This window comes from Oncorhynchus mykiss, chromosome 16 (genome assembly GCF_013265735.2).
Source record: "Oncorhynchus mykiss isolate Arlee chromosome 16, USDA_OmykA_1.1, whole genome shotgun sequence".
NCBI lineage: Eukaryota > Metazoa > Chordata > Actinopteri > Salmoniformes > Salmonidae > Oncorhynchus > Oncorhynchus mykiss.
Window position 1 is genome coordinate 34,017,391 of NC_048580.1, and position 20,212 is coordinate 34,037,602.

Genomic DNA, 20,212 nt, shown 5'->3' on the forward strand with positions numbered 1-20,212 from the left:
CTTCATAAATGTTTTTGAAAGCCTCTACAAGTTTATTATCCATTTGAAAGTGGGACCAAAAACATATCACTTTGGAACTGAACAGGTGTCTTTGTGGGAACAAAATATGTTTAAAGGAGGTCTTGAATTGTGTTTGTTTGTGTGCTCCTTCTCTTCCAGAGCAAAGGTGATGATGATGCTGACACAGGGGACGAAGCCAACCCCAGCACCAACAAGCGTCTAGGCAGGAGCTTCATGGGAAGTTTCTCCAAACGCAAGGTGGGCTTCATTCGCCACCCCACCTCCTCTTCCTCACTCTTTCCTCTCCTGTCCACCTTCCCAGGTCATCTTTCTTGGGTCATGTTCAGTAGGCTATAACGTAGTGAAATGATTTGATTCAACATAGTGTTACAGTACTGATGGAAAACACTTTGGAGCAGAGGTGCTACCGTACCAACTGAACTTGTCTTATAAGAATGCAAATTTTTGTTTCTTCCGTTTAGAAGCATTTTGAAACGTTTCTGTTTTGTACCTGCTAAGCACGACCCTGGTCTCCACTCCTGTCCTTAATTCCTGTTGTTATCTCAACATGATTGAATTTACCACTTCTCATTCCATTTCATTAGTCTTTTGAGGAATGTCAGGTCAGTATCATGTTCCATTTAAAACATGTCCATTTAGATCCATGGCTGTTTGAAATCACACCCTATATCACGGGTCGGCAACAGGCCGGTCAAAACCGGAACAGAAGTGATTTTTTTTTGGAGCCCCCCAAAGTTTATAGTAAAAAAAAGATTTACACTGAGTGTACAAAACATTAGAAACAGCTTCCTAATTTTGAGTTGCACCCCCTTTTCCCTTCAGAAAAGCCTCAATTTGTCGGGGCATGGACTACAAGGTGTTGAAAGCGTTCCATAGGTATGCTGGCCTATGTTGACTCCAATGCTTCCCTGTTGGCTGCATGTCCTTTGGGTTGTGGGCCATTCTTGGTACACACAGGAAACTGTTGAGCGTGAAAAACCCAGCAGTGTTGCAGTTCTTGACACATCCAAACCGGAGAGCCTGGTACCTACTACCACACCCCATTCAAAGGCACTTAAACCTTTTGTCTTGCCCATTCACCCTCTGAATGGCACACATATACAATCCATGTCTGAATTGTCTCAAGGCTTAAAAATCCTTCTTTACCTTGTCTCCTCCCCTTCATCTACACTGATTGAAATGGTCAGTCTATGTCATGGAAAGAACAGGTGTTCCAAATGTTTTGCATACTCAGTGTGTATATTAGTTTGGGTTAAAAAAAATACTGTAAAATCATAAGGAATTCAGATTTTTTTTATTTAGGAAATACGTTCCCTTGAATAAAAAAAAATATTTGTTTGTGTGTCAATGTAATCTAGGTATGAAATCTTTATTTTCAAATACCATTTTTGGGGGGGCTTAGTTGGGGTCAATTTTCTGTGTACAAATTATTATAATTATGTTCCGACCCTCCGCTCTGACAAAAATCAGCCCACGGGCTAAATCTACCCCTGCTCTTTGTAGTCCAGATTTTTTGTGGAAGTACAATACTTTTGTAGTAGGGATAGGATGCAATTTCAGACACAACTAGGTGGTGGGCCAAAGCCGAAAAACTTGAAGTTGATCGATCCCCGCTGAGGGAGGAGTTAGATTTTTTTTGTATATGACAGTAAAACATTATTTTGATAACTATAATATTTGTTGGCACTGTAAATTCTTGCAAATCTTCTCAGAAAAACTATATTTCAACACTGTCTGCTCAGGTAAATTTGCTGAACTGCTAAACTTGGAACTAGATGTAAACACAGCCTCTTGTGAAAATGCGAGCTGTTGTCTACTAAGAAAGAGATAATATACCTAGCTCCCAAAAACTGAAATAAGATAACTGTTTTCGAGTGCACTTGAAATATGCAACATGCAATATGAATTGTCTTGATCGTATGAATAGGTAACTCCGTTGACCATTTAGCCAATTTATTGAAATCTAGCCTATGTTAGTTTGACTAGCCTAGCCAGCTACTGTAAATGTACATTTGTGTATCATTAGCCATCTCTCTGTCAGTGAATTCACAATCATGTTTTGGCGTGATTATACACTGAGTGGACAAAACATTAGGAACACCTGCTCTTTCCATGACATAGACTGACCAGGTGAATCCAGCAGAAAGCTATGATCCCTTATTGATGTCACTTATTAAATCAATGTAGATGAAAAGGGGAGACAGGTTTGAGGTTAAATAAGGATTTTTAAGCCTTGAGGAAATGCAGGATTCATGGACTGTGTATGTGTGCCATTCATAGGGTGAATGGGCAAGACAAAATATTTAAGTTGCTTTGAACAGGGTATGGTAGTCAGTGCAAGTTGCACCGGTTTGAGTGTGTCAAGAACTGCAACAGTTCTGGGGTTTTCACGCTCAACAGTTTCCTGTCTGTATCAAGAATGGTCCACCACCCAAAGGACATCCAGCCAACTTGAGACAACTGTGGGAAGCATTGGAGTCAACGTGGACCAGCGTCCCTGTGGAACGCTTTCGACTCCTTGTAGAGCCCATGCCCCGATGAATTGAGGCTGTTCTGAGTGCAAAAGGGGGTGCAACTCAATATTAGCAAGGCGTTCCTAATGTTTGGTACACTCACTGTATGTCTCATTTCATGTAACTAGCCGCAGGCTTAAATAAACATTAAATCATGTAGATAGAAAGATGTGTGTCATGTATACTAGAATAGAGGTTTAAAAACCACACCTGCATCTGCATATTAGCCAATACATGGGACATAGCCTACACATATAGCTTACCTTGCAATACAATGTTCTCTACAAACAGTTGTTCAGTGTGCTCTGCAATAAGATAACCAGAGTTGTAAACCAGATGAGCTCTCAAATGGCAGCTACCCAATACCATGGCAGGAATGCATAATATTGGAAAATAAGGTATGATGGAGGCTATAGGATTATACAAAAAGCAGTTGGGAAATTCACATTTGAGTTTCAAATACCACATGTTGGTTTAAATGATTCACTTTTCTACGATCCTAAAGGCTGACAGTGCCAAAACCTTACCAAGCCATTCATTATTCTACAAACTATGAGTCTGAGCGTCAGACATGTTTTCCAAATGTACATCTCATATATATACTTTAGATCAAAGAACACCATCACAAATAGTGTTTCACCATTTATTGAGTACGGAGACAAATCGCAAAGGTGTCTCAGGCAGTATTTGAAGTATCTAAATATAGTGTAAGCTGCAGTACCAATCAATGTATATCAAGTACTGTGGAGGGCACAATCTTACAACGCTGCAGTCCAGGAATGAGAGCTTTACCATCTATGAGCCTGAGCCTCTGATGGTGACTATAGAACTGTCATCAACAGATACTTCAGAATTCTTTCCAGGAGCCTTTGTTTGCCGCCCAGGGCCATGGAAAGAATCCCACCCTGGTCACCAATGTAGCCAACCGATGTAGATGGAGACCAGTGCTTTAGCACAGTGTTTCCCAACTCCAGTCCTCACATAATACCTGTGTATTCCAGAGACGAGAGCTCTACCATCTATGGCAAAATCCTGGGCTCCTGACGGGGGCAATATAATTCTCCCCACTGCATGTTACAATAGGAAAATAATCTGTCACCTGAGGATCGGACCCTTTTAAAAAAATATATATTTTGCCTAAAATGACATACTCAAATCTAACTGCCTGTAGCTCAGGTCCTGAAGCAAGGATATGCATATTCTTGATACCATTTGAAAGGAAACACTTTGAAGTTTGTGGAAATGTGAAATTAATGTAGGAGAATATAACACATTAAATCTGGTAAAAGATAATACAAAGAAAAAAACATGAGTTTGTAATAATTGTTTTACATTTTTTTTATAGTCTTTGAAATACAAGAGAATGGTCAATGTATGATTTAGGAATATAGGCGCAATTTAGGTTTTGGCCACTAGATGGCAGCGGTGTATGTGAACGTTTCAGACGGATCAAATCAAATGACATGTTATTTGTCACATGCGCCGAATACAACAGGTGTAGGTAGACCTTTCTGTGAAATGCTTACTAACAAGCCCTTAACCAACAATGCTGTTTTTAGAAAATACCTAAAATAGTAAGCAATAAGAATAACAAATGATTAAAGAGCAACAGTAAAATAACAATAGTTAAGCTATATACAGGGGGTACCGGTACAGAGTCAATGTGCGGGGGCACCGGTGTTGAGGTAATGGAGGCAATATATACATGTAGGTAGAGTTATTAAAGTGACTATGCATAGATAATAACAGAGAGTAGCAGCAGCGTAGAAGAGGGGGTGGGGCAATGCAAATAGTCTGGGTAGCCATTTGATTAGATGTTCAAGGGTCTTATAGCTTGGGGGTAGAATCTGTTTAGAAGCCTCTTAGACCTAGGGCCTTCCTCTGACACAACCTGGTATTTAGGTTCTGGATGGCAGGAAGCTTGGCCCCAGTGATGTACTGAGCCGTATGCACTACTCTCTGTTGTGCTTTGCGGTCTGAAGCCGAGCAATTGCCATACCAAGCGGTGATGCAGCCCGTCAGGATGCCCTTGATGGCGCAGCTGTAAAACCTTTTGAGGATCTGAGGACCCATGCCAAATCAAGTCTCCTGAGGGGGAATAGGTTTTTCTGTGCCCTCTTCACGACTGTCTTGGTGTGCTTGGACCATGTTCGTTTGTTGGTGATGTGGATACCAAGGAACTTGAAGCTCTCAACCTGCTCCACTACAGCTCCGTCGATGAGAATGGGGGAATCTTCCTTTTCCTGTAGTCCACAATCATCTCCTTTGTCTTGATCACGTTGAGGGAGAAGTTGTTGTTCTTGCACCACATGGTCCAGGTCTCTGACCTCCTCCCTATAGGCTGTCTCATCGTTGTCTGTGATCAGGCCTACCACTGTTGGGTCATTGACAAACTTAATGATGACTTTGGAGTCGTGCCTGGCCATGCAGTCGTGAGTGAACAGGGAGTACAGGAGGGGACTGAGCACGCACCCCTGAGGGGCCCCCGTGTTGAGGATCAGCATAGCAGATGTGTTGTTACCTACCCTTACCACCTGGGGGCGGCCCATCAGGATGTCCAGGATCCAGTTACACAGGGAGGTGTTTAGTCCCAGGGTCCTTAGCTTATTGATGAGCCTTTAGGGCACTATGGTGTTGAACGCTGAGCTGTAGTCAATGAATAGTATTCTCACATAGGTGTTCCTTTTGTCCAGGTGTGAAAGGGCAGTGTGTAGTGCAATAGAGTTTGCATCATCTGTGGATCTGTTGGGGCGATATGCAAATTGGAGTGGGTCTAGGGTTTCCAGGATAATGACGGTGATGTGAGCCATCACATCCCCGCCTTTCAAAGCATTTCATGGCTACAGATGTGAGTGCTACGGGTCGGTAGTCATTTAGGCAGGTTACCTTGGTGTTCTTGGGCACAGGGACTATGGTGGTCTACTTGAAACATGTTGGTATTACAGACTCTGACAGAGAGAGGTTGAAAATATCAGTGAAGACACTTGCCAGTTGGTCAGCGCATGCTCGGAGTACACGTCCTGGTAATCTGTCTGACCCTGCGGCCTTGTGAATGTTGACCTGTCTAAAGGTGTTGCTCACATCGGCTGTGGAGAGCGTGATCACACAATCTGGTAGACTCTGGTAGACTCGTGTCACTGGGCAGCTCTCGGCTGTGTTTCCCTTCGTAGTCTGTAATAGTTTGCAAGCGTCAGAGCCAGTGTAGTACGATTCAATCTTAGTCCTGTATTGACACTTTGCCTGTTTGATGGTTTGTCGGAGGACATAGCGTGATTTCTTATAAGCTTCCAGGTTATAGAGTCCTGCTCTTTGAAAGCGGCAGCTCTACCCTTTAGCTCAGTGCGAATATTGCCTGTAATCCATGTCTTCTGGTTGGGGTATGTGTGTACAGTCACTGTGGGGATGACATCATTGATGCACTTTTTGATGAAGCTAGTGACTGATGTGGTGTACTCCTCAATGCCATCAGAAGAATCCCGGAACATGTTCCAGCTTGTGATAGCCAAACAGTCCTTAAGTTTAGCATCTGCTTCATCTGACCACTTTTTTTTTAGACCGAGTCACTGGTGCTTCCTGCTTTAATTTTTGCCGATTTTTTTTTTTTTAAATCCAAGGAATCATTGCATTTCTGTCCAAAATGTTGTATCAAGACTGTCCAAATGTGCTTAATTGGTTTATGAATACATTTTTAAGTTCATAACTGTGCACTCTCCTCAAACAATAGCATGGTATTCTTTCATTTTAATACCTACTGTAAATTGGACAGTGCAGTTATATTAACAACAATTTAAGATTTCTGCCCATATCAGATATGTCTATGTCCTGGGAAATGTTCTTGTTACTTACAACCTCATGCTAATCACATTAGCTTGCATTAGCTCAACCGTCTCGCGTGGGGGACGGGGTCGCCAATCCTGTAGAGGTTAAACTGATTCTACATTAGTCTTCGAGATGCTCAAACAAGCATGTGTATCTTCAACTCTATAATGCACTACACTGTGCAAGACAAAACCCCCAACTAAAAGACAACAGGCAGATGCATACCTGGTCCCAATGTCTAAATGGTGATGGCAGGGCTAGTTCAAACTGCAGTAGTATGGTTCTCCTCACAAGTGAGAGAATCAGCCCATGCTTGGTCAAAAGCACTTGGTTGATCTCTGGGAGCTGGACACAGGAGAGCTGAATAGATTATGTGAGACAAAAGTGAAAGACAAACAAATAAATCATCACAGCAAAGGAATGGAGTTTGCGAGCCATAATATGAATAGATATGCACATCTGATCGTCTGAGGCAGGGTGCTCTGCGATCGTCCTACTCCAACTATTGACAGGGATATGTGGCATTTCTTATTTGTCAGTATTAATGAAATGAGTGGGTCCTGCCTTGATGACTGTATTAGAGTTACACTACTTGTCCTACAGATTTATGTCGTCTTAAATTATTACTTGGAATAAACTATTAGCTAAATGACATGCTAGCTAGTGATAAAGCTATCTGCTCCTGCTAGCTAGCAACATATCTACTTGTTGTAACTAGCTAGCCAACTAGCAAGATAACTAACTACATTACTTGTTAAGTTTATTTGATTCAATGTTGAGTCATTTTGATGGTATCACATTTCTATAACTAAGTAGTCAGATTATAAATAAAAAAGATTTAGACCCGCCCGTGCACGGTTTTCGGCGTACTACCTTCAGATGACAGAGACGGATATTTAGTTCCGGCGTTCGAAGGACCAATTGTTAGAGGAATGAAATTCCTATATGTTTATTAACCATCTATATGTTTAATACACTCAGCCCATTTCTAAGGATTTGTAAGATACTTATTTGCATAAAATGGGCAGAGACCAGTCTCAAAATCCAGCAATAGCGTTTATTCTCGAGAGTACTGAACATGATACAATTTTCAACAGGTTATAAACTGAAAATGACGTCATAGGTTTTAAACTGTCCCGTCCCTCCTCCACTCCGATACAATGGCAGTATAGTTCACAAGCCTTCCTACATCGTCTCCCACCGGTTTAGATCATTTACGACCAGGCCAAGGTTTCCCTGTGTAGATAGATAAGCATTCTAGCCAGTCTGACGATAAGTTAATTCGTTTCTACCAAGGAACAGACAGTCATTGTTCTAATTCTTGATTATAATTACACACATTATATTCAGTACTAGGATTAAAATACAATTAATATATCTATACAGTAACATAATAGTATTCTGATTAGTCAGTCCTGATTGAAATGTATACATAATTTAGTCATTATTGATAAAAATCCCTTAACAGTTTGTCGGACGGAGATCTTTCTCAAGATGTCACCAGCTGTCTACTACTTTAGGTAAGGATTACTTGATTGACAGACGTGATCAGCAGAGATAGTACCATGGATATTACACCATTTTTTGATGGGTTTACAGTTTAGTACTCGCCGGCATTGGCCTTTTTTCTTCTTATTCTTTAACGTTTTATGGCAGACTACACCTATTGGTGTATTGCCACCACCTACTGTGCAGTGTGTTCTTCTTTGATATGATTGCAGTCCACAAACAAATGCAATAGGTGCATGCCAGCGCCTACTGTTTTGGCTGTAAATCAGCCCAAATAATTAACGAAATCAATCTAAACGGAATAAAACTCAGTGTACACCTTTATTCAGATTCAACTGCCAACACCCATCCCTACAGGCTCTGGGGCCTGAGAGGGAAGACCATCTTTGGAAAGTATTCTTTGCAATGTTTTGGCAGTGAAGTCCTGGAAACCCAAAAAACCTTTCAGCCGTAAATACTATTATGTCCAGTTTCTTGGACACCACAAAATCCACCTTCTTCACATCAGTTTCCCTCAACTGTTGAACAACACTCTGAATCTCCACAGTCTGCTGAGCATCCACCACCATATCTTCAGCTCCCCTCGCTCCTTAAACTATTTCACGTGCCTCTGTGTAGGAGACCTGCTCTATATCCCTGACCCTTGCCACTACATACTCCTTTACCCTAGCCAGGCACTCCGGGGAATTGGGGCGGCATTAGCCTGTCCAGCTAGCGAACGTAAACATTTTTAAAAAATCAAGAATTGACATTACCAACTAACGGAAATGTGTTCAGAATAAATAAATATACACAATATGTAAAAACCAGCTCCTCCCTCGACAGAGATCAATCATCTTGAAAACTAAAGCAGATAGCTTGCTTCGGCCCACCACTTAAGCTCATCTCGAGAAACTTTAGTGCATCGGTGCTGTTGTAACTGTATTGTGACCTTCTCCCCTCCAGAAAAAGGCGGCCAAGCTGAAGAAGACCAACAGCCTTGAGGACACTGACACGGACCAGGAGAGCACCAGCATGGCCTCCCGCGCCCCCTTACACCACAGCAGGTACTGTTACCGTAGAGGCATGGACTGTTACCATAGAGACTTATGAGAGAGTGGTGCCGAAGGAGATGGCTGCTGTTTTACGATCTCGTAACCAATTGTGCTATTGTGTATGTTTTTTTTGCGTTATTTGTAACTTATTTTGTACATAATGTTTCTGCCACCGTGTGGCAGGGCTTGTGTTCAACACCATAGTGCCCTCAAAAAGCTCATCACTAAGCTAAGGACTTCCTGACGGGCCACACCCAGGTGGTAAGGGTAGGTAACAACACACCCACCACGCTGATCCTCAACACTCAGGGGTGCGTGCTCAGGGGTGCGTGCTCAGTCCCCTCCTGTACTCCCTGTTCACTCATGACTGCACAGCCAGGCACGACTCCAACACCATCATCAAGTTTGCTGATGACACAACAGTGGTAGGCCTGATCACCAACGACGACGAGACAGCCTATAGGGAGGAGGTCAGAGACCAGGTCATGTGGTGCCCGGACAACAACCTCTCCCTCAACGTGATCAAGACAAAGGAGATGATTGTGGACTACAGGAAAATGAGCACTGAGCACGCCCCCATTCCCGTCGACGGGGCTGTAGTGGAGCAGATTGAGAGCTTCAAGTTCCTTGGTGTCCCCATCACCAACAAACTATCATGGCCCAAACACACCAAGACAGTTGTGAAGAGGGCACGACAAAGTCTATTCCCCCTCAGGACACTGAAAAGATTTGGCATGGGTCCTCAGATCCTCAAATCGTTCTACAGCTGCACCATCAAGAGCATCTTGACTGGTTGCATCACCGCCTGGTATGGCAACTGCTCGGCTTCAGACCGCAAGGCACTACAGAGGGTAGTGTGTACGGCCCAGTACATCCCTGGGGCCAAGCTTCCTGCCAGTACATCCCTGGGGCCAAGCTTCCTGCCATCCAGAACCTCTGTACCAGGTGGTGTCAGAGGAAGGCCCTAACAATTGTCAAAAACTCTAACCACCCTAGTCATAGACTGTTCTCTCTGCTACCGCATAGCAAGAGGTACCGGCGCCAAGTATAGATCCAAGAAGCTTCTAGACAGCTTCTACCCCCAAGCCATAATACTTCTGAACAGCTAATCAAATGGCTACCCAGACCCCTCTTTTATGCTGCTGCTACTCTCTGTTTATTATCTATGCAAAGTCACTTTAATTCTACCGACATGTACCTATTACCTCAATTACCTTGACTAACCGCACATTGACTCTGTACCGGTACCCCCTGTATATAGCCTTGCTATTGTTTATTTTACTGCTGCTGTGTAGTTATTTGTTACTTTTATTTTTCTATTTTTTCCTTAACTTATTAAAGCATTGTTGGTTAAAGGCTTGTAGTAAGTAAGCAGCATTTCATTGTAAGGTCTACGAACTGTACGGATACTATTTGGATTTTTCGTCTGCCTGTTGTGACTGCGTTTGAGCCTGTGGATTACTGAAGAAAACGCTCGAACAAACTGAGGTTTTTGGATATAAAGAGAGACTTTATCGAACAAAACAAACATTTATTGAGTAAATGAATGCCTTTTGAGTGCAACCATATGAAGACCACCGAGACATGGGCTGTTACCACAGAGACATGGGCTGTTACCACAGAGACATGGGCTGTTACCACAGAGACATGGGCTGTTACCGCAGAGACATGGGCTGTTACCGCAGAGACATGGGCTGTTACCGCAGAGACATGGGCTGTTACCGCAGAGACATGGGCTGTTACCATTGTGACATGTTACACCTGCACCACAGCAGGTACATGGCAGCATGTACTACATAGCAGGTTACCATTGAAACGCTCTGTACAACCATACCGTAAGCCTAGACGTAACATAGCACTGTCCCACTGGCTCACTGGTTGTTTTCCTGCAGGAAGAAGAAGACCATGAAGCTGTCCAGGGCTCTGTCAGACCTGGTCAAATACACCAAGTCAGTGGGCGTCTCCGACATAGAGACACAAGGTGAGCAGGGATTACACACCCGGAAACTGCTTCACAGTCCATTTCAGACAAAGGAGTCTTTCTTTGTGTGTGTTTGTTTTATCACCAAGCCAACATAAAGGATTTAGTTGTCTGTTTGTATGCACGCGTGTGTGTGTGTGTCTTCCAGCCGCCAGCTCCAGTTGGCAGGTGTCTTCTCTGAGCGAGACCAAGGCCCACCAGATCATGCAGCAGAAAGCTGCCACCTTCATCCACTTCAACCAGCGGCAGCTATCACGCATCTACCCCTCCTCCTACCGTGTGGACTCTTCCAACTTCAACCCACAGCCCTTCTGGAATGCTGGATGCCATCTGGGTATGGGGGGGGGGTCCATTTCCATATAAAAACCTTGTTTGATAATGTAGAGTTGGACTTTGCCCCCCTACATGTACAGATTACCTCAACTAGCCTGTACCCCTGCACAGTGCCTCGGTACCGGTGCCCCCTGTATATAGCCTCGTTATTCTTATTACTTTTGTTACTTTTTATCATTACTTTTTATTTTAGCATACTTGGTAAATATTTTCTTCTTCTTGAACTGCACTGTTGGTTAAGGGCTTGTAGGTAAGCATTTCACGGTCAAGTCTACACTTGTATTCGGTGCTTGTGACTAATAAAGTTTGATTTGTTTTAGTTGAATTCTCCAAAGGCTGCTCATGCGGACAGAATATGGTTCCATTTGCCCCCAGATTTTCTGAGTTTCTAAGTTTAATCAAAAAGGTTTTGGTTTGTGTGATTTTCAGTGGCGTTGAACTACCAGTCGGAGGGGAGAGTGCTCCAGCTGAACCGAGCCAAGTTCAACAGCAACGGCAACTGTGGTTACATCCTAAAGCCGGCCTGCATGTGTGAAGGTGGGCAGCAGCACCCTCCCATTGATTTCATAGCAAAACAACTACAGGGCCGTATTCACAAGTGCACACCGTAGCAAAATGTTTTGCAACAGAAACGAAAATAAGCTTTTCTTATTGGACAACTTTAGGTTGTCTCTCCCTGTTTCAGTCTGTTTTCTTTCATTTGGTGCCTCGTGAGTAACAGAGGAAAGAGTAAGAGGGTTTTTGTACCTCCGTCCCTCCTGTAGGTGTCTTTAACCCTATGATGGAGGACCCGTTGCCGGGGCAGATGAAGAAACAACTGGTGCTGAAGATCATCAGCGGGCAACAGCTGCCCAAACCCAAAGACTCCATGCTGGGGGACAGAGGAGAGGTGATGATTTATTTTTCACTCATTATTTTAGATACAGTTTTCAAATATATGCCAAAAATCCATCCTCCAAAGGACCTTTTTTATCGATTTAATTTGAGGAAGATCATATATTATGGACCAAAATTACACAGAATGTCCCTATTACTAATAATGCTACTACATTGGCTGTTTTGGTGAAGCCTCTTAACTTCTGTCTGTCTGTCTGTGGGTCAGATTATCGACCCCTTTGTGGAGGTGGAGATCATTGGTCTGCCAGTGGACTGCTGTAAGGAACAAACCAGGGTGGTGGATGACAATGGTGAGTACGCTTGGATAAAAAGTTGGCTAAATGTGCATTGCACCCGCTACTTGTCCTTTACGTTTGGTTAAGTCAGGTGTTTTGTTTTTTTGGTTGCGCTTGTCTCGGCGTGTGTGTATGTCATGGATAATTGATGAGGTTGGCACCGAAGCAGTGCACTTTACAGCACCACTGGGTCTCCACTCACACACACACACACACACACACACACACACACACACACACACACACACACACACACACACACGCAACCCTGAATTATTCATGACTGCTGAGCCAGCGCTCTAACTCGTCTCTCTCACTCCCTCTCTCCTGCTCTTTTTCACTGTCCATATCTCTCCCACTCTCTGCTCATCTCAATCTGTGTCTTCACCGCTCTCCCTCTTTCTCTACCTCTTTCTCGCTCTCGCTCTCTCTGTCTATTTCTATATTTTCTCTCACACTTTACTTCTTCCCCACACCTTCTCTTGCTTCATCCCTCTCCTCCCCCCTCTCCCTTCCCCTCTCTCCTGTCCTCCCTCCCTCTCTCTCCTCTCCTCTACAGGCTTTAACCCCATGTGGGAGGAGACACTGGTGTTCACGCTGCACATGCCCGAGCTGGTGCTGGTCCGTTTCCTGGTGTGGGACCACGACCCTATCGGCCAGGACTTCATTGGCCAGCGCACCATTGCCTTCAACAGCATGATACCAGGTACCTACCCACATCCTCCTCCTTCTGCACTCACACCAAACCCCCAACCGCTGCTCAGGGCTCCCGAGTGGCGCAGCGGTCTAAGGCACTGCATCTCAGTGCTAGAGGCGTCATGACAGACACCCTGGTTCGATTCCAAGCTGTATCACAACCGGCCGGTGATTGGGAGTCCCATAGGGCGGTGCACAATTTGCCCAGCGTCATCCGGGTTTGGCCGTTGTAGGCCGTAATTGTAAATAAGAATTGGTTCTTAACTGACTTTCCTGGGCTATTGTGTTAGTATAGGCTATGTATGGTATGTGTTTGTTATTATAAACTGGGTGGATTGAGCCCTGACAGCTGTGGTATGTCAGAGCGTATACCACGGGTATGACAAAACAATACTTGTTACTGTTCTAACCCAAAATAGTTTATAATAGCAGCAAGGTACCTCGGGGGTTTGTGGTATATGGCCAATATACTATGGCCAATGGCTGTATCCAGGCACTCGTGCATAAAAACAGCCATTAGTGATGGTATATTGGCCATATATACTGTATACCTAAGTATAAAGAAACGGGATAGGGGGATACCTAGTCAGTCGTACAACTGAATGCATTAAACAGAAATGTGTCTCCCGCATTCAGCATAGCCTGAAGTTAGGGAGGGGAAGTTCCTCCTGCTGCTCCTTAGATAAGCACCATGGTCTTGATGTGAGCTTCGACTGGAAGCCAGTAGAGTGTGTGGAGGAGCGGGGTGACATGAAGGGTACTTGGGCAGGTTGAAAACCAGGTGGGCTGCGGCGTTCTGGATAAGTTGCAGGGGTTTGATGGCACAGGTGGGGAGACCAGCCAGCAGAGAGTTGCATTAGTCTAGACAGGGGATAAGTGCCTGGATTAGGACCTGCACCGCTTCCTGTTGCAGAGCATGAACCTGCAGGAGCGACTCACTGCTTGGATGTTTGCAGAGAACGACAGGGTGTTGTCCAGGGTCACATCAAGGTTCTTTGCACTTTAGGAGGGCAACACTATGGAGTTGTCAACTGTGATGAAGAGGTCTTTGAGCAGGCAGGCCTTCCTCGGGAGGAAGAGCATCTCCGTCTTGTCGAGCATGTGGTGGGCTGACATCCAAGCTGAGATATCTGCCAGGCACGCAGAGATGCGTTTCGCCACCTTGGTGTCAGAAGGGGGGAAGGAGAAAGTAGTTCAGTGTCATCCTCATAGCAGTGATAGGAGAGACCATGTGAGGATATGACAGAGCTGAGTGACTTGGTCTATAGAGAGTAGAGGAGAGGTCCATCCTCATAGCAGTGATAGGAGAGACCATGTGAGGATATGACCAGTGACTTGGTCTATAGAGAGGAGAGGAGAGGTTCATCCTCATAGCAGTGATAGGAGAGACCATGTGAGGATATGACAGAGCTGAGGGACTTGGTCTATATAGAGTAGAGGAGAGGTCCATCCTCATAGCAGTGAAAGGAGAGACCACGTGAGGATATGACAGAGCTGAGGGACTTGGTCTATAGAGAGGAGAGGAGAGGTCCATCCTCATAGCAGTGATAGGAGAGACCATGTGAGGATATGACAGAGCTGACTGACTTGGTCTATAGAGAGTAGAGGAGAGGTCCATCCTCATAGCAGTGATAGGAGAGACCATGTGAGGATACGACCAGTGACTTGGTCTATAGAGAGAAGAAGATGGGGCCAAGAACCAAGCCCTGGGAGACACCAGTAGTGAGAGTACGTGGTGTCGACACAGATCCTCTCCATGTCACCAGGTCGGAGCGGTAGGATGAGTCCAAGAGTGTGCAGACCCTGAGACGCCCAGCCCTGAGAGGGTGGAGAGGAGGATCTGATGGTTCACGGCATCGAAAGGCAGCGGATAGATCTTGGAGGATGAGAACAAAAGAGAAAGGTTCAGCTTTGACACAGAGATGTGCAGTCTGGTTGAGTGACCTGTCTTGAAGCCTGACTGATTAGGGGTCCAGAAGATCCTCCGTGACACAGAGAAGAGCAGTCTGGGTTGATTGACCCGTCTCGAATCCTGACTGGTTAGGGGTCCAGAAGATCCTCTGTGACACAGAGAAGAGCAGTCTGGGTTGAGTGACCCGTCTCGAATCCTGACTGGTTAGGGTCAAGAAGGTCGTTCTGAGAGAGATAACGAGAGAGTTGATCAGAAGTGTTTTGGAAAGAAAATGAATTAGTGATACAGGTCTATAGTTTTTGCCATCAGACGAGTCGAGTGTTGGTTTCTTGAGGAGGGGAGCTACTCGGGCCATTTTGAAGAGTGGAATACAGTGTTTAAGGTAACACTTTACTTGACACCCAGCATCATAACACGTTTTGACGTGGTCATAACTATGTCGTAATGTCATAACCTGTTATAATATGGTTATGACACATATATTTAGACGTTGAGCGTTATTTTATGGTTGGTTATGACACCTCCATAAGATTGTGAAAACACACAAAAGGCAAAACATTCCATTGGCCTACATGTCAACAGTATGTTTTATATATATAAATATTTTTTTATTGACCATATTAAATTATTATTGTAAATGCAAACACATTGATGTCAGACATGTACCTACCCCAATGCTCTGTTGCTGATGACCGGGATGAATGCAGGAGCAGATTTCAGGAGCAGGACAAGACACCCTCTTTTTGACTGATGACTGATACACTACATGACCAAAAGTATGTGGACACCTGCTCAAGTATGTGGACACGAACATCTCATTCCAAAATCAAGGGCATTAATATGGAGTTGGTCCCCTCTTTGGGGGACCAACTCAGCCTTCTGGGAAGGCTTTCCACTAGATGTTGGAACATTGCTGCGGGGACTTGCTTCCATTCAGCCACGAGCATTAGCGAGGTCGGGCACTGATGTTAGGTGATTAGGCCTGGCTTGCAGTCGGCGTTCCAATTCATCCCAAAGTTGATCGATAGGGTTAAGGTTAGGGATCTGTGCAGGCCAGTCAAGTTCTTCCACACCGATCTCGACAAACCATTTCTGTATCGAACTCGCTTTGTGCACAGGGGGCATTGTCATGCTGAAACAGGAAAGGGCCAGATTCGTCCATCGGACTGCCAGATGGTGAAGCGTGATTCATCACTCCAGAGAACGCGTTTCACTGAGTCCAATGGCGGTGAGCTTTACACCACTCCAGCCGACGCTTGGCATCACGCATGGTGATCTTAGCTTGTGTGCGGCTGCTCGGCCATGGAAACCCATTTCATGAAGATCCCGACTTACAGTTCTTGTGCTGATGTTGCTTCCAGAGGCAGTTTGGAACTCGGTAGTGAGTGCTGCAACCGAGGACAGACGATTTGGTCCCGTTCTGTGAGCTTGTGTGGCCTACCACTTTGCGGCAGAGCCGTTGTTACTCCTAGACGTTTCCACTTCACAATAGCAACACTTACAGTTGACTGGGACAGCACTTGCAGGGCAGAAATTTGACAAACTGATGGTGATGACGGTCCACATTGTAAATCACTGAGCTCTCCAGTAAGGCCATTCTACTGCCAATGTTTGTCTATGTAGATTTCTTGACTGTGTTCTCAATTCATACACCTGTCAGCATCGGGTGTGGCTGAAATTACCAAATTCACTCATTTGAAGGTGTGTCCACATACTTTTGAATATGTGCCTGTACTTGATAGGCCTATCGGGCTTATATGTTTATGGTGGTCACAATGTTTATTTTTTAATCCCTTTTTCGCCCCAATTTTGTGGTATCCAGTTACAGTCTGTCTCATCGCTGCAACTCCCGTATAGACTCGGGAGAGGCGAAGGTCGAGGGCCCTGCGTCCTCCGAAATACGACCCAGCCAAGCCAAGCTTCTTGACACAATGCCCACTTAACCCGCACCAATGTGTCAGAGGAAACACTGTACACCTGGCGACCGTGTCAGCGTGCACTGCGCCCAGCCCGCCACAGGAGTCACTAGTGCGCGATGGGACAAGGACATCCCTACCGCCCCATGGGTCTCCCGGCCGCGGTCGCCCTCGACAGAGCCTAGACTCGAACCCAGAATCTCTAGTGGCACAGCTAGCACTCCGATGCAGTGCCTTAGACCACTGCACCACTCGGGAGGCCCCGGTCATAATGCTTCTTGACAGTGTCATAAAGTGTGTTTTCATAGTCCAAGTAAAGTGACACAGGATGGTCATAATGCTTCATTTGAATAAATGTTTTGACACTTTTATTTAGTTGTCATAACAGTCATAAAATAACACAATATATGTCACAACAGGAATAGATATGGGTCCTGACAGTGTTATGACCATATTATGGCAGGTTATGACATATTATGACATGTTTATGGCCGCGTCATACCGTGTAATGACACTGGGTGTCAAGTAAACTGTTACCGTATTTAAATACTCAGTGTGACATGGGACAGCAGCGTGTGTGTGTATGTTCTAACTGAGAGACGGAACATTGCGCTGTTTCCTTGTCGCCGGGCTCATTGTCATAATGTCTTTGTTTTATTTTAGGTTTTCGCCACGTGTATTTGGAAGGTATGGAGGAGGCTTCCATCTTTGTTCATGTGTCTGTACATGACATCACTGGTAAGGTAGGTACTAAGGGAGGTACTAGGCCTTTTGTTTTCGAAATGAGGGTTTGTCCTTAGTATTGGAAAACATTTAACTGTCCTTCTCTTAATAATTTAACTTTGGGCTTCTAAGTATGATTCCTGTCAAAACACTATTTAGCTCCAAAATACTTCTCAACACAATATTCTAGATAGAATTTAAGTTACTTTCCCCTCCTAGTCATCAATCGATGGTGATTATTGAAGGGAAAAAATATGTTGGAATTCAAAATCTCCATTATTATACAGATGAAGGATTGAGTGCCAAAGCTGGAAATAAATATAATAATACAACATTTTATTCAATTAGGAACTCTCGCTAATTGCCCCGGTTGCATCTCAATCAATAAGAATTCATCTGAGAGATGGCTAATTAAGTAATTAAGGCATTAAAGTGTCATTAGCAGCAGCCAACCGAGGCCCAGACAGCCTACCAGTGTGATCTGTGCGTTGCAGTTGAGTGGCAGCTGCTGCGGATGCCACCCTTCTGACAATTGGGATGTTGAAATGGGGACACGTATAGTAGAATTGTCTCAGTGGTGTTTATTTTATTGTTTTAAAGACAGATTACACTCTTCCTGTATCCATGCAGACATATGCAATTGTGTTTCTTATATTATATATTTTTTCATTACTCAGTCAAGACACTCTGAGTTGATTTTTGATAAATTGAACGGCTTGGAACGGCCTTGGAAATGTTGTGACATCTTGTACTAAAACCAGAACATTATCAGAAGCCGTTAAAAAGGATGGCCTTCATTAAATAGTTATTGGAAATTGTAAGCATATGGTACTTCAGTTTGCAGTTACCCAGAGTTAGTTATCGGGAGTCAGTCAACACATGTTGGATTAAATTAAACAATTTACTATCAACAGGAGAAGAGTATTTTCCATAGTTTGGCTAGATCTCCTACTGTCATTCTTTGTTTATTTCTATACTGCATTTTGTCTTCTGTCATACTTGAAATTACCACACTGTTGTTCATCTCTTCCTGTTTCTAGATCTTCCCTGTCAACTGTGACTGTATGTGCATCTGCTGTACTCTCTCCCCCCCCCCCTCCCTCTCGCTTCCTCCCTTTGTCTCCTCCTCTCTGAACTCTCTCTCCTCTGTCTCTTTGTGATTTCAGTGGACCCCTCTTTGTCCAAACGCCGCTTTTAGAGGCAGGAAATTGTTAGGAGCCCTGAAGGCGTCACTCAGAACCCAGGTGTAGTGGGATCCAATCAGCACACTGCATGCACCACATGCCCCTCCCCTGCCACCCCAGTGATTCCGCCCCCGCAAGCCAATTGCGTCCACCCGTAGAGGCCAACTCATGCTGACCATGAGTTGTGAACATGCCAGCATCCTCCATCAACCCAAAGTAGATCCAATGTCGCTAACCTGCTCTGGGGGGAGGGAGGGAGAGACAGAGACAGAAAGGGAGCGAGAGACAGAAATGGGGGAGCGAGCCACAAAAACAGGGGACTAGTGGCCTGTTAAGTGGAGAGTGACAATGTATTTTTCTGGACAGTATTTTCCCCTTACTCAGGACATTCTCAGTTTGATGCACTGCAGGGGTATACAGTTCCTGCTTTTTGAGGACACTGTCCCCTGTGTCGGCTTGTTTTAGTCCTGACCTTGTCATCACACTACCTAGAGATGGGAAAAGAGTTCCCATGTATGGCGAAAGGAAAGGGTACCCAATCACCACTGTGTAAAGCAGAGCACTTTCCCCATGCGTTTGAATGCACTGCTAACACGTGCAATCTAATTCCACTAGAAGTGCTACCTTTAATGCTAGTCTAGAGATTCTGGATGTTGCTAAACAAATGTAAAAGTGGAGGAAAGTGGAAAGGAAACATTCCCTAGATAAGAACCCTTGAGAGGAACCGGTCTCCGATTTCAAATGTGTTCTGGATAATGTCTGCCATCGGTGTGTGTTCAGTCTGCCATCCCCTTTCTGTCCATAACATGTAGACAAACTATCAGGCCCTTGGTGTTCATGGTATTGTGATTTTTACTTTAGTCGATCTGCATCATGTGTACTGTAATGCCTGGGCACTCAGTCAGTCTGGATGTAATTCCACTTGAATCTACTTCATGGTTTATGAAATGACATTGGGTTGTTGCACATCATGTGCTGAAAGGCGAGCATTTTTCAATGAATGCACATCCGCACACAGTGCAAGGAGTGTAACAGCAGATAGCCCCGTGTTATTTAGATGAGTGGCCGTCAAATTGTGTCATCACCATCATGTCCCCCTGTCAGGGTGTTCATGAATCAATCACACTGTCCCCCATTGTCACTTTCATCGTAACCTTTCACCCCCACACTGTACATGTGGACACAGCATGTGTCCGTCCGCAGACTACTGTGTGTGTTTGTGAAGTGAGCAGAAAGTCACATTACAGTGGTTACCATAGTTTATGTTGTTGTTGACGATGCGGGGTCAAAATGCTAGGTCTTTGTATAATAAATGAATGGACTTTGGAAATGAAAGCTGATTCCTTTCTGTCACCTGTTGTCTGGGTTGAGTATTAGGCCTATCTGCTTTCTCTAGCTT

General features: G+C 44.6%; 1 protein-coding gene across 8 annotated transcripts in view; it reads left to right on the plus strand.

Annotated features, from left to right (window-relative positions):
- The window catches only part of plch2a (phospholipase C, eta 2a), a 184,269-nt gene that overhangs the window by 150,713 nt on the left and 13,344 nt on the right, over positions 1-20,212 (plus strand). For all 8 annotated transcript variants that reach the window (XM_036946740.1, XM_036946741.1, XM_036946738.1 and 5 more), the window contains 9 exons: positions 160-258; positions 8,808-8,908; positions 10,789-10,877; positions 11,026-11,211; positions 11,640-11,747; positions 11,975-12,099; positions 12,313-12,397; positions 12,942-13,088; positions 17,570-17,649. In XM_036946740.1, coding sequence (XP_036802635.1) covers positions 160-258; positions 8,808-8,908; positions 10,789-10,877; positions 11,026-11,211; positions 11,640-11,747; positions 11,975-12,099; positions 12,313-12,397; positions 12,942-13,088; positions 17,570-17,649 — 1,020 coding nt within the window. The remainder of the gene's footprint in view (positions 1-159; positions 259-8,807; positions 8,909-10,788; positions 10,878-11,025; positions 11,212-11,639; positions 11,748-11,974; positions 12,100-12,312; positions 12,398-12,941; positions 13,089-17,569; positions 17,650-20,212) is intronic.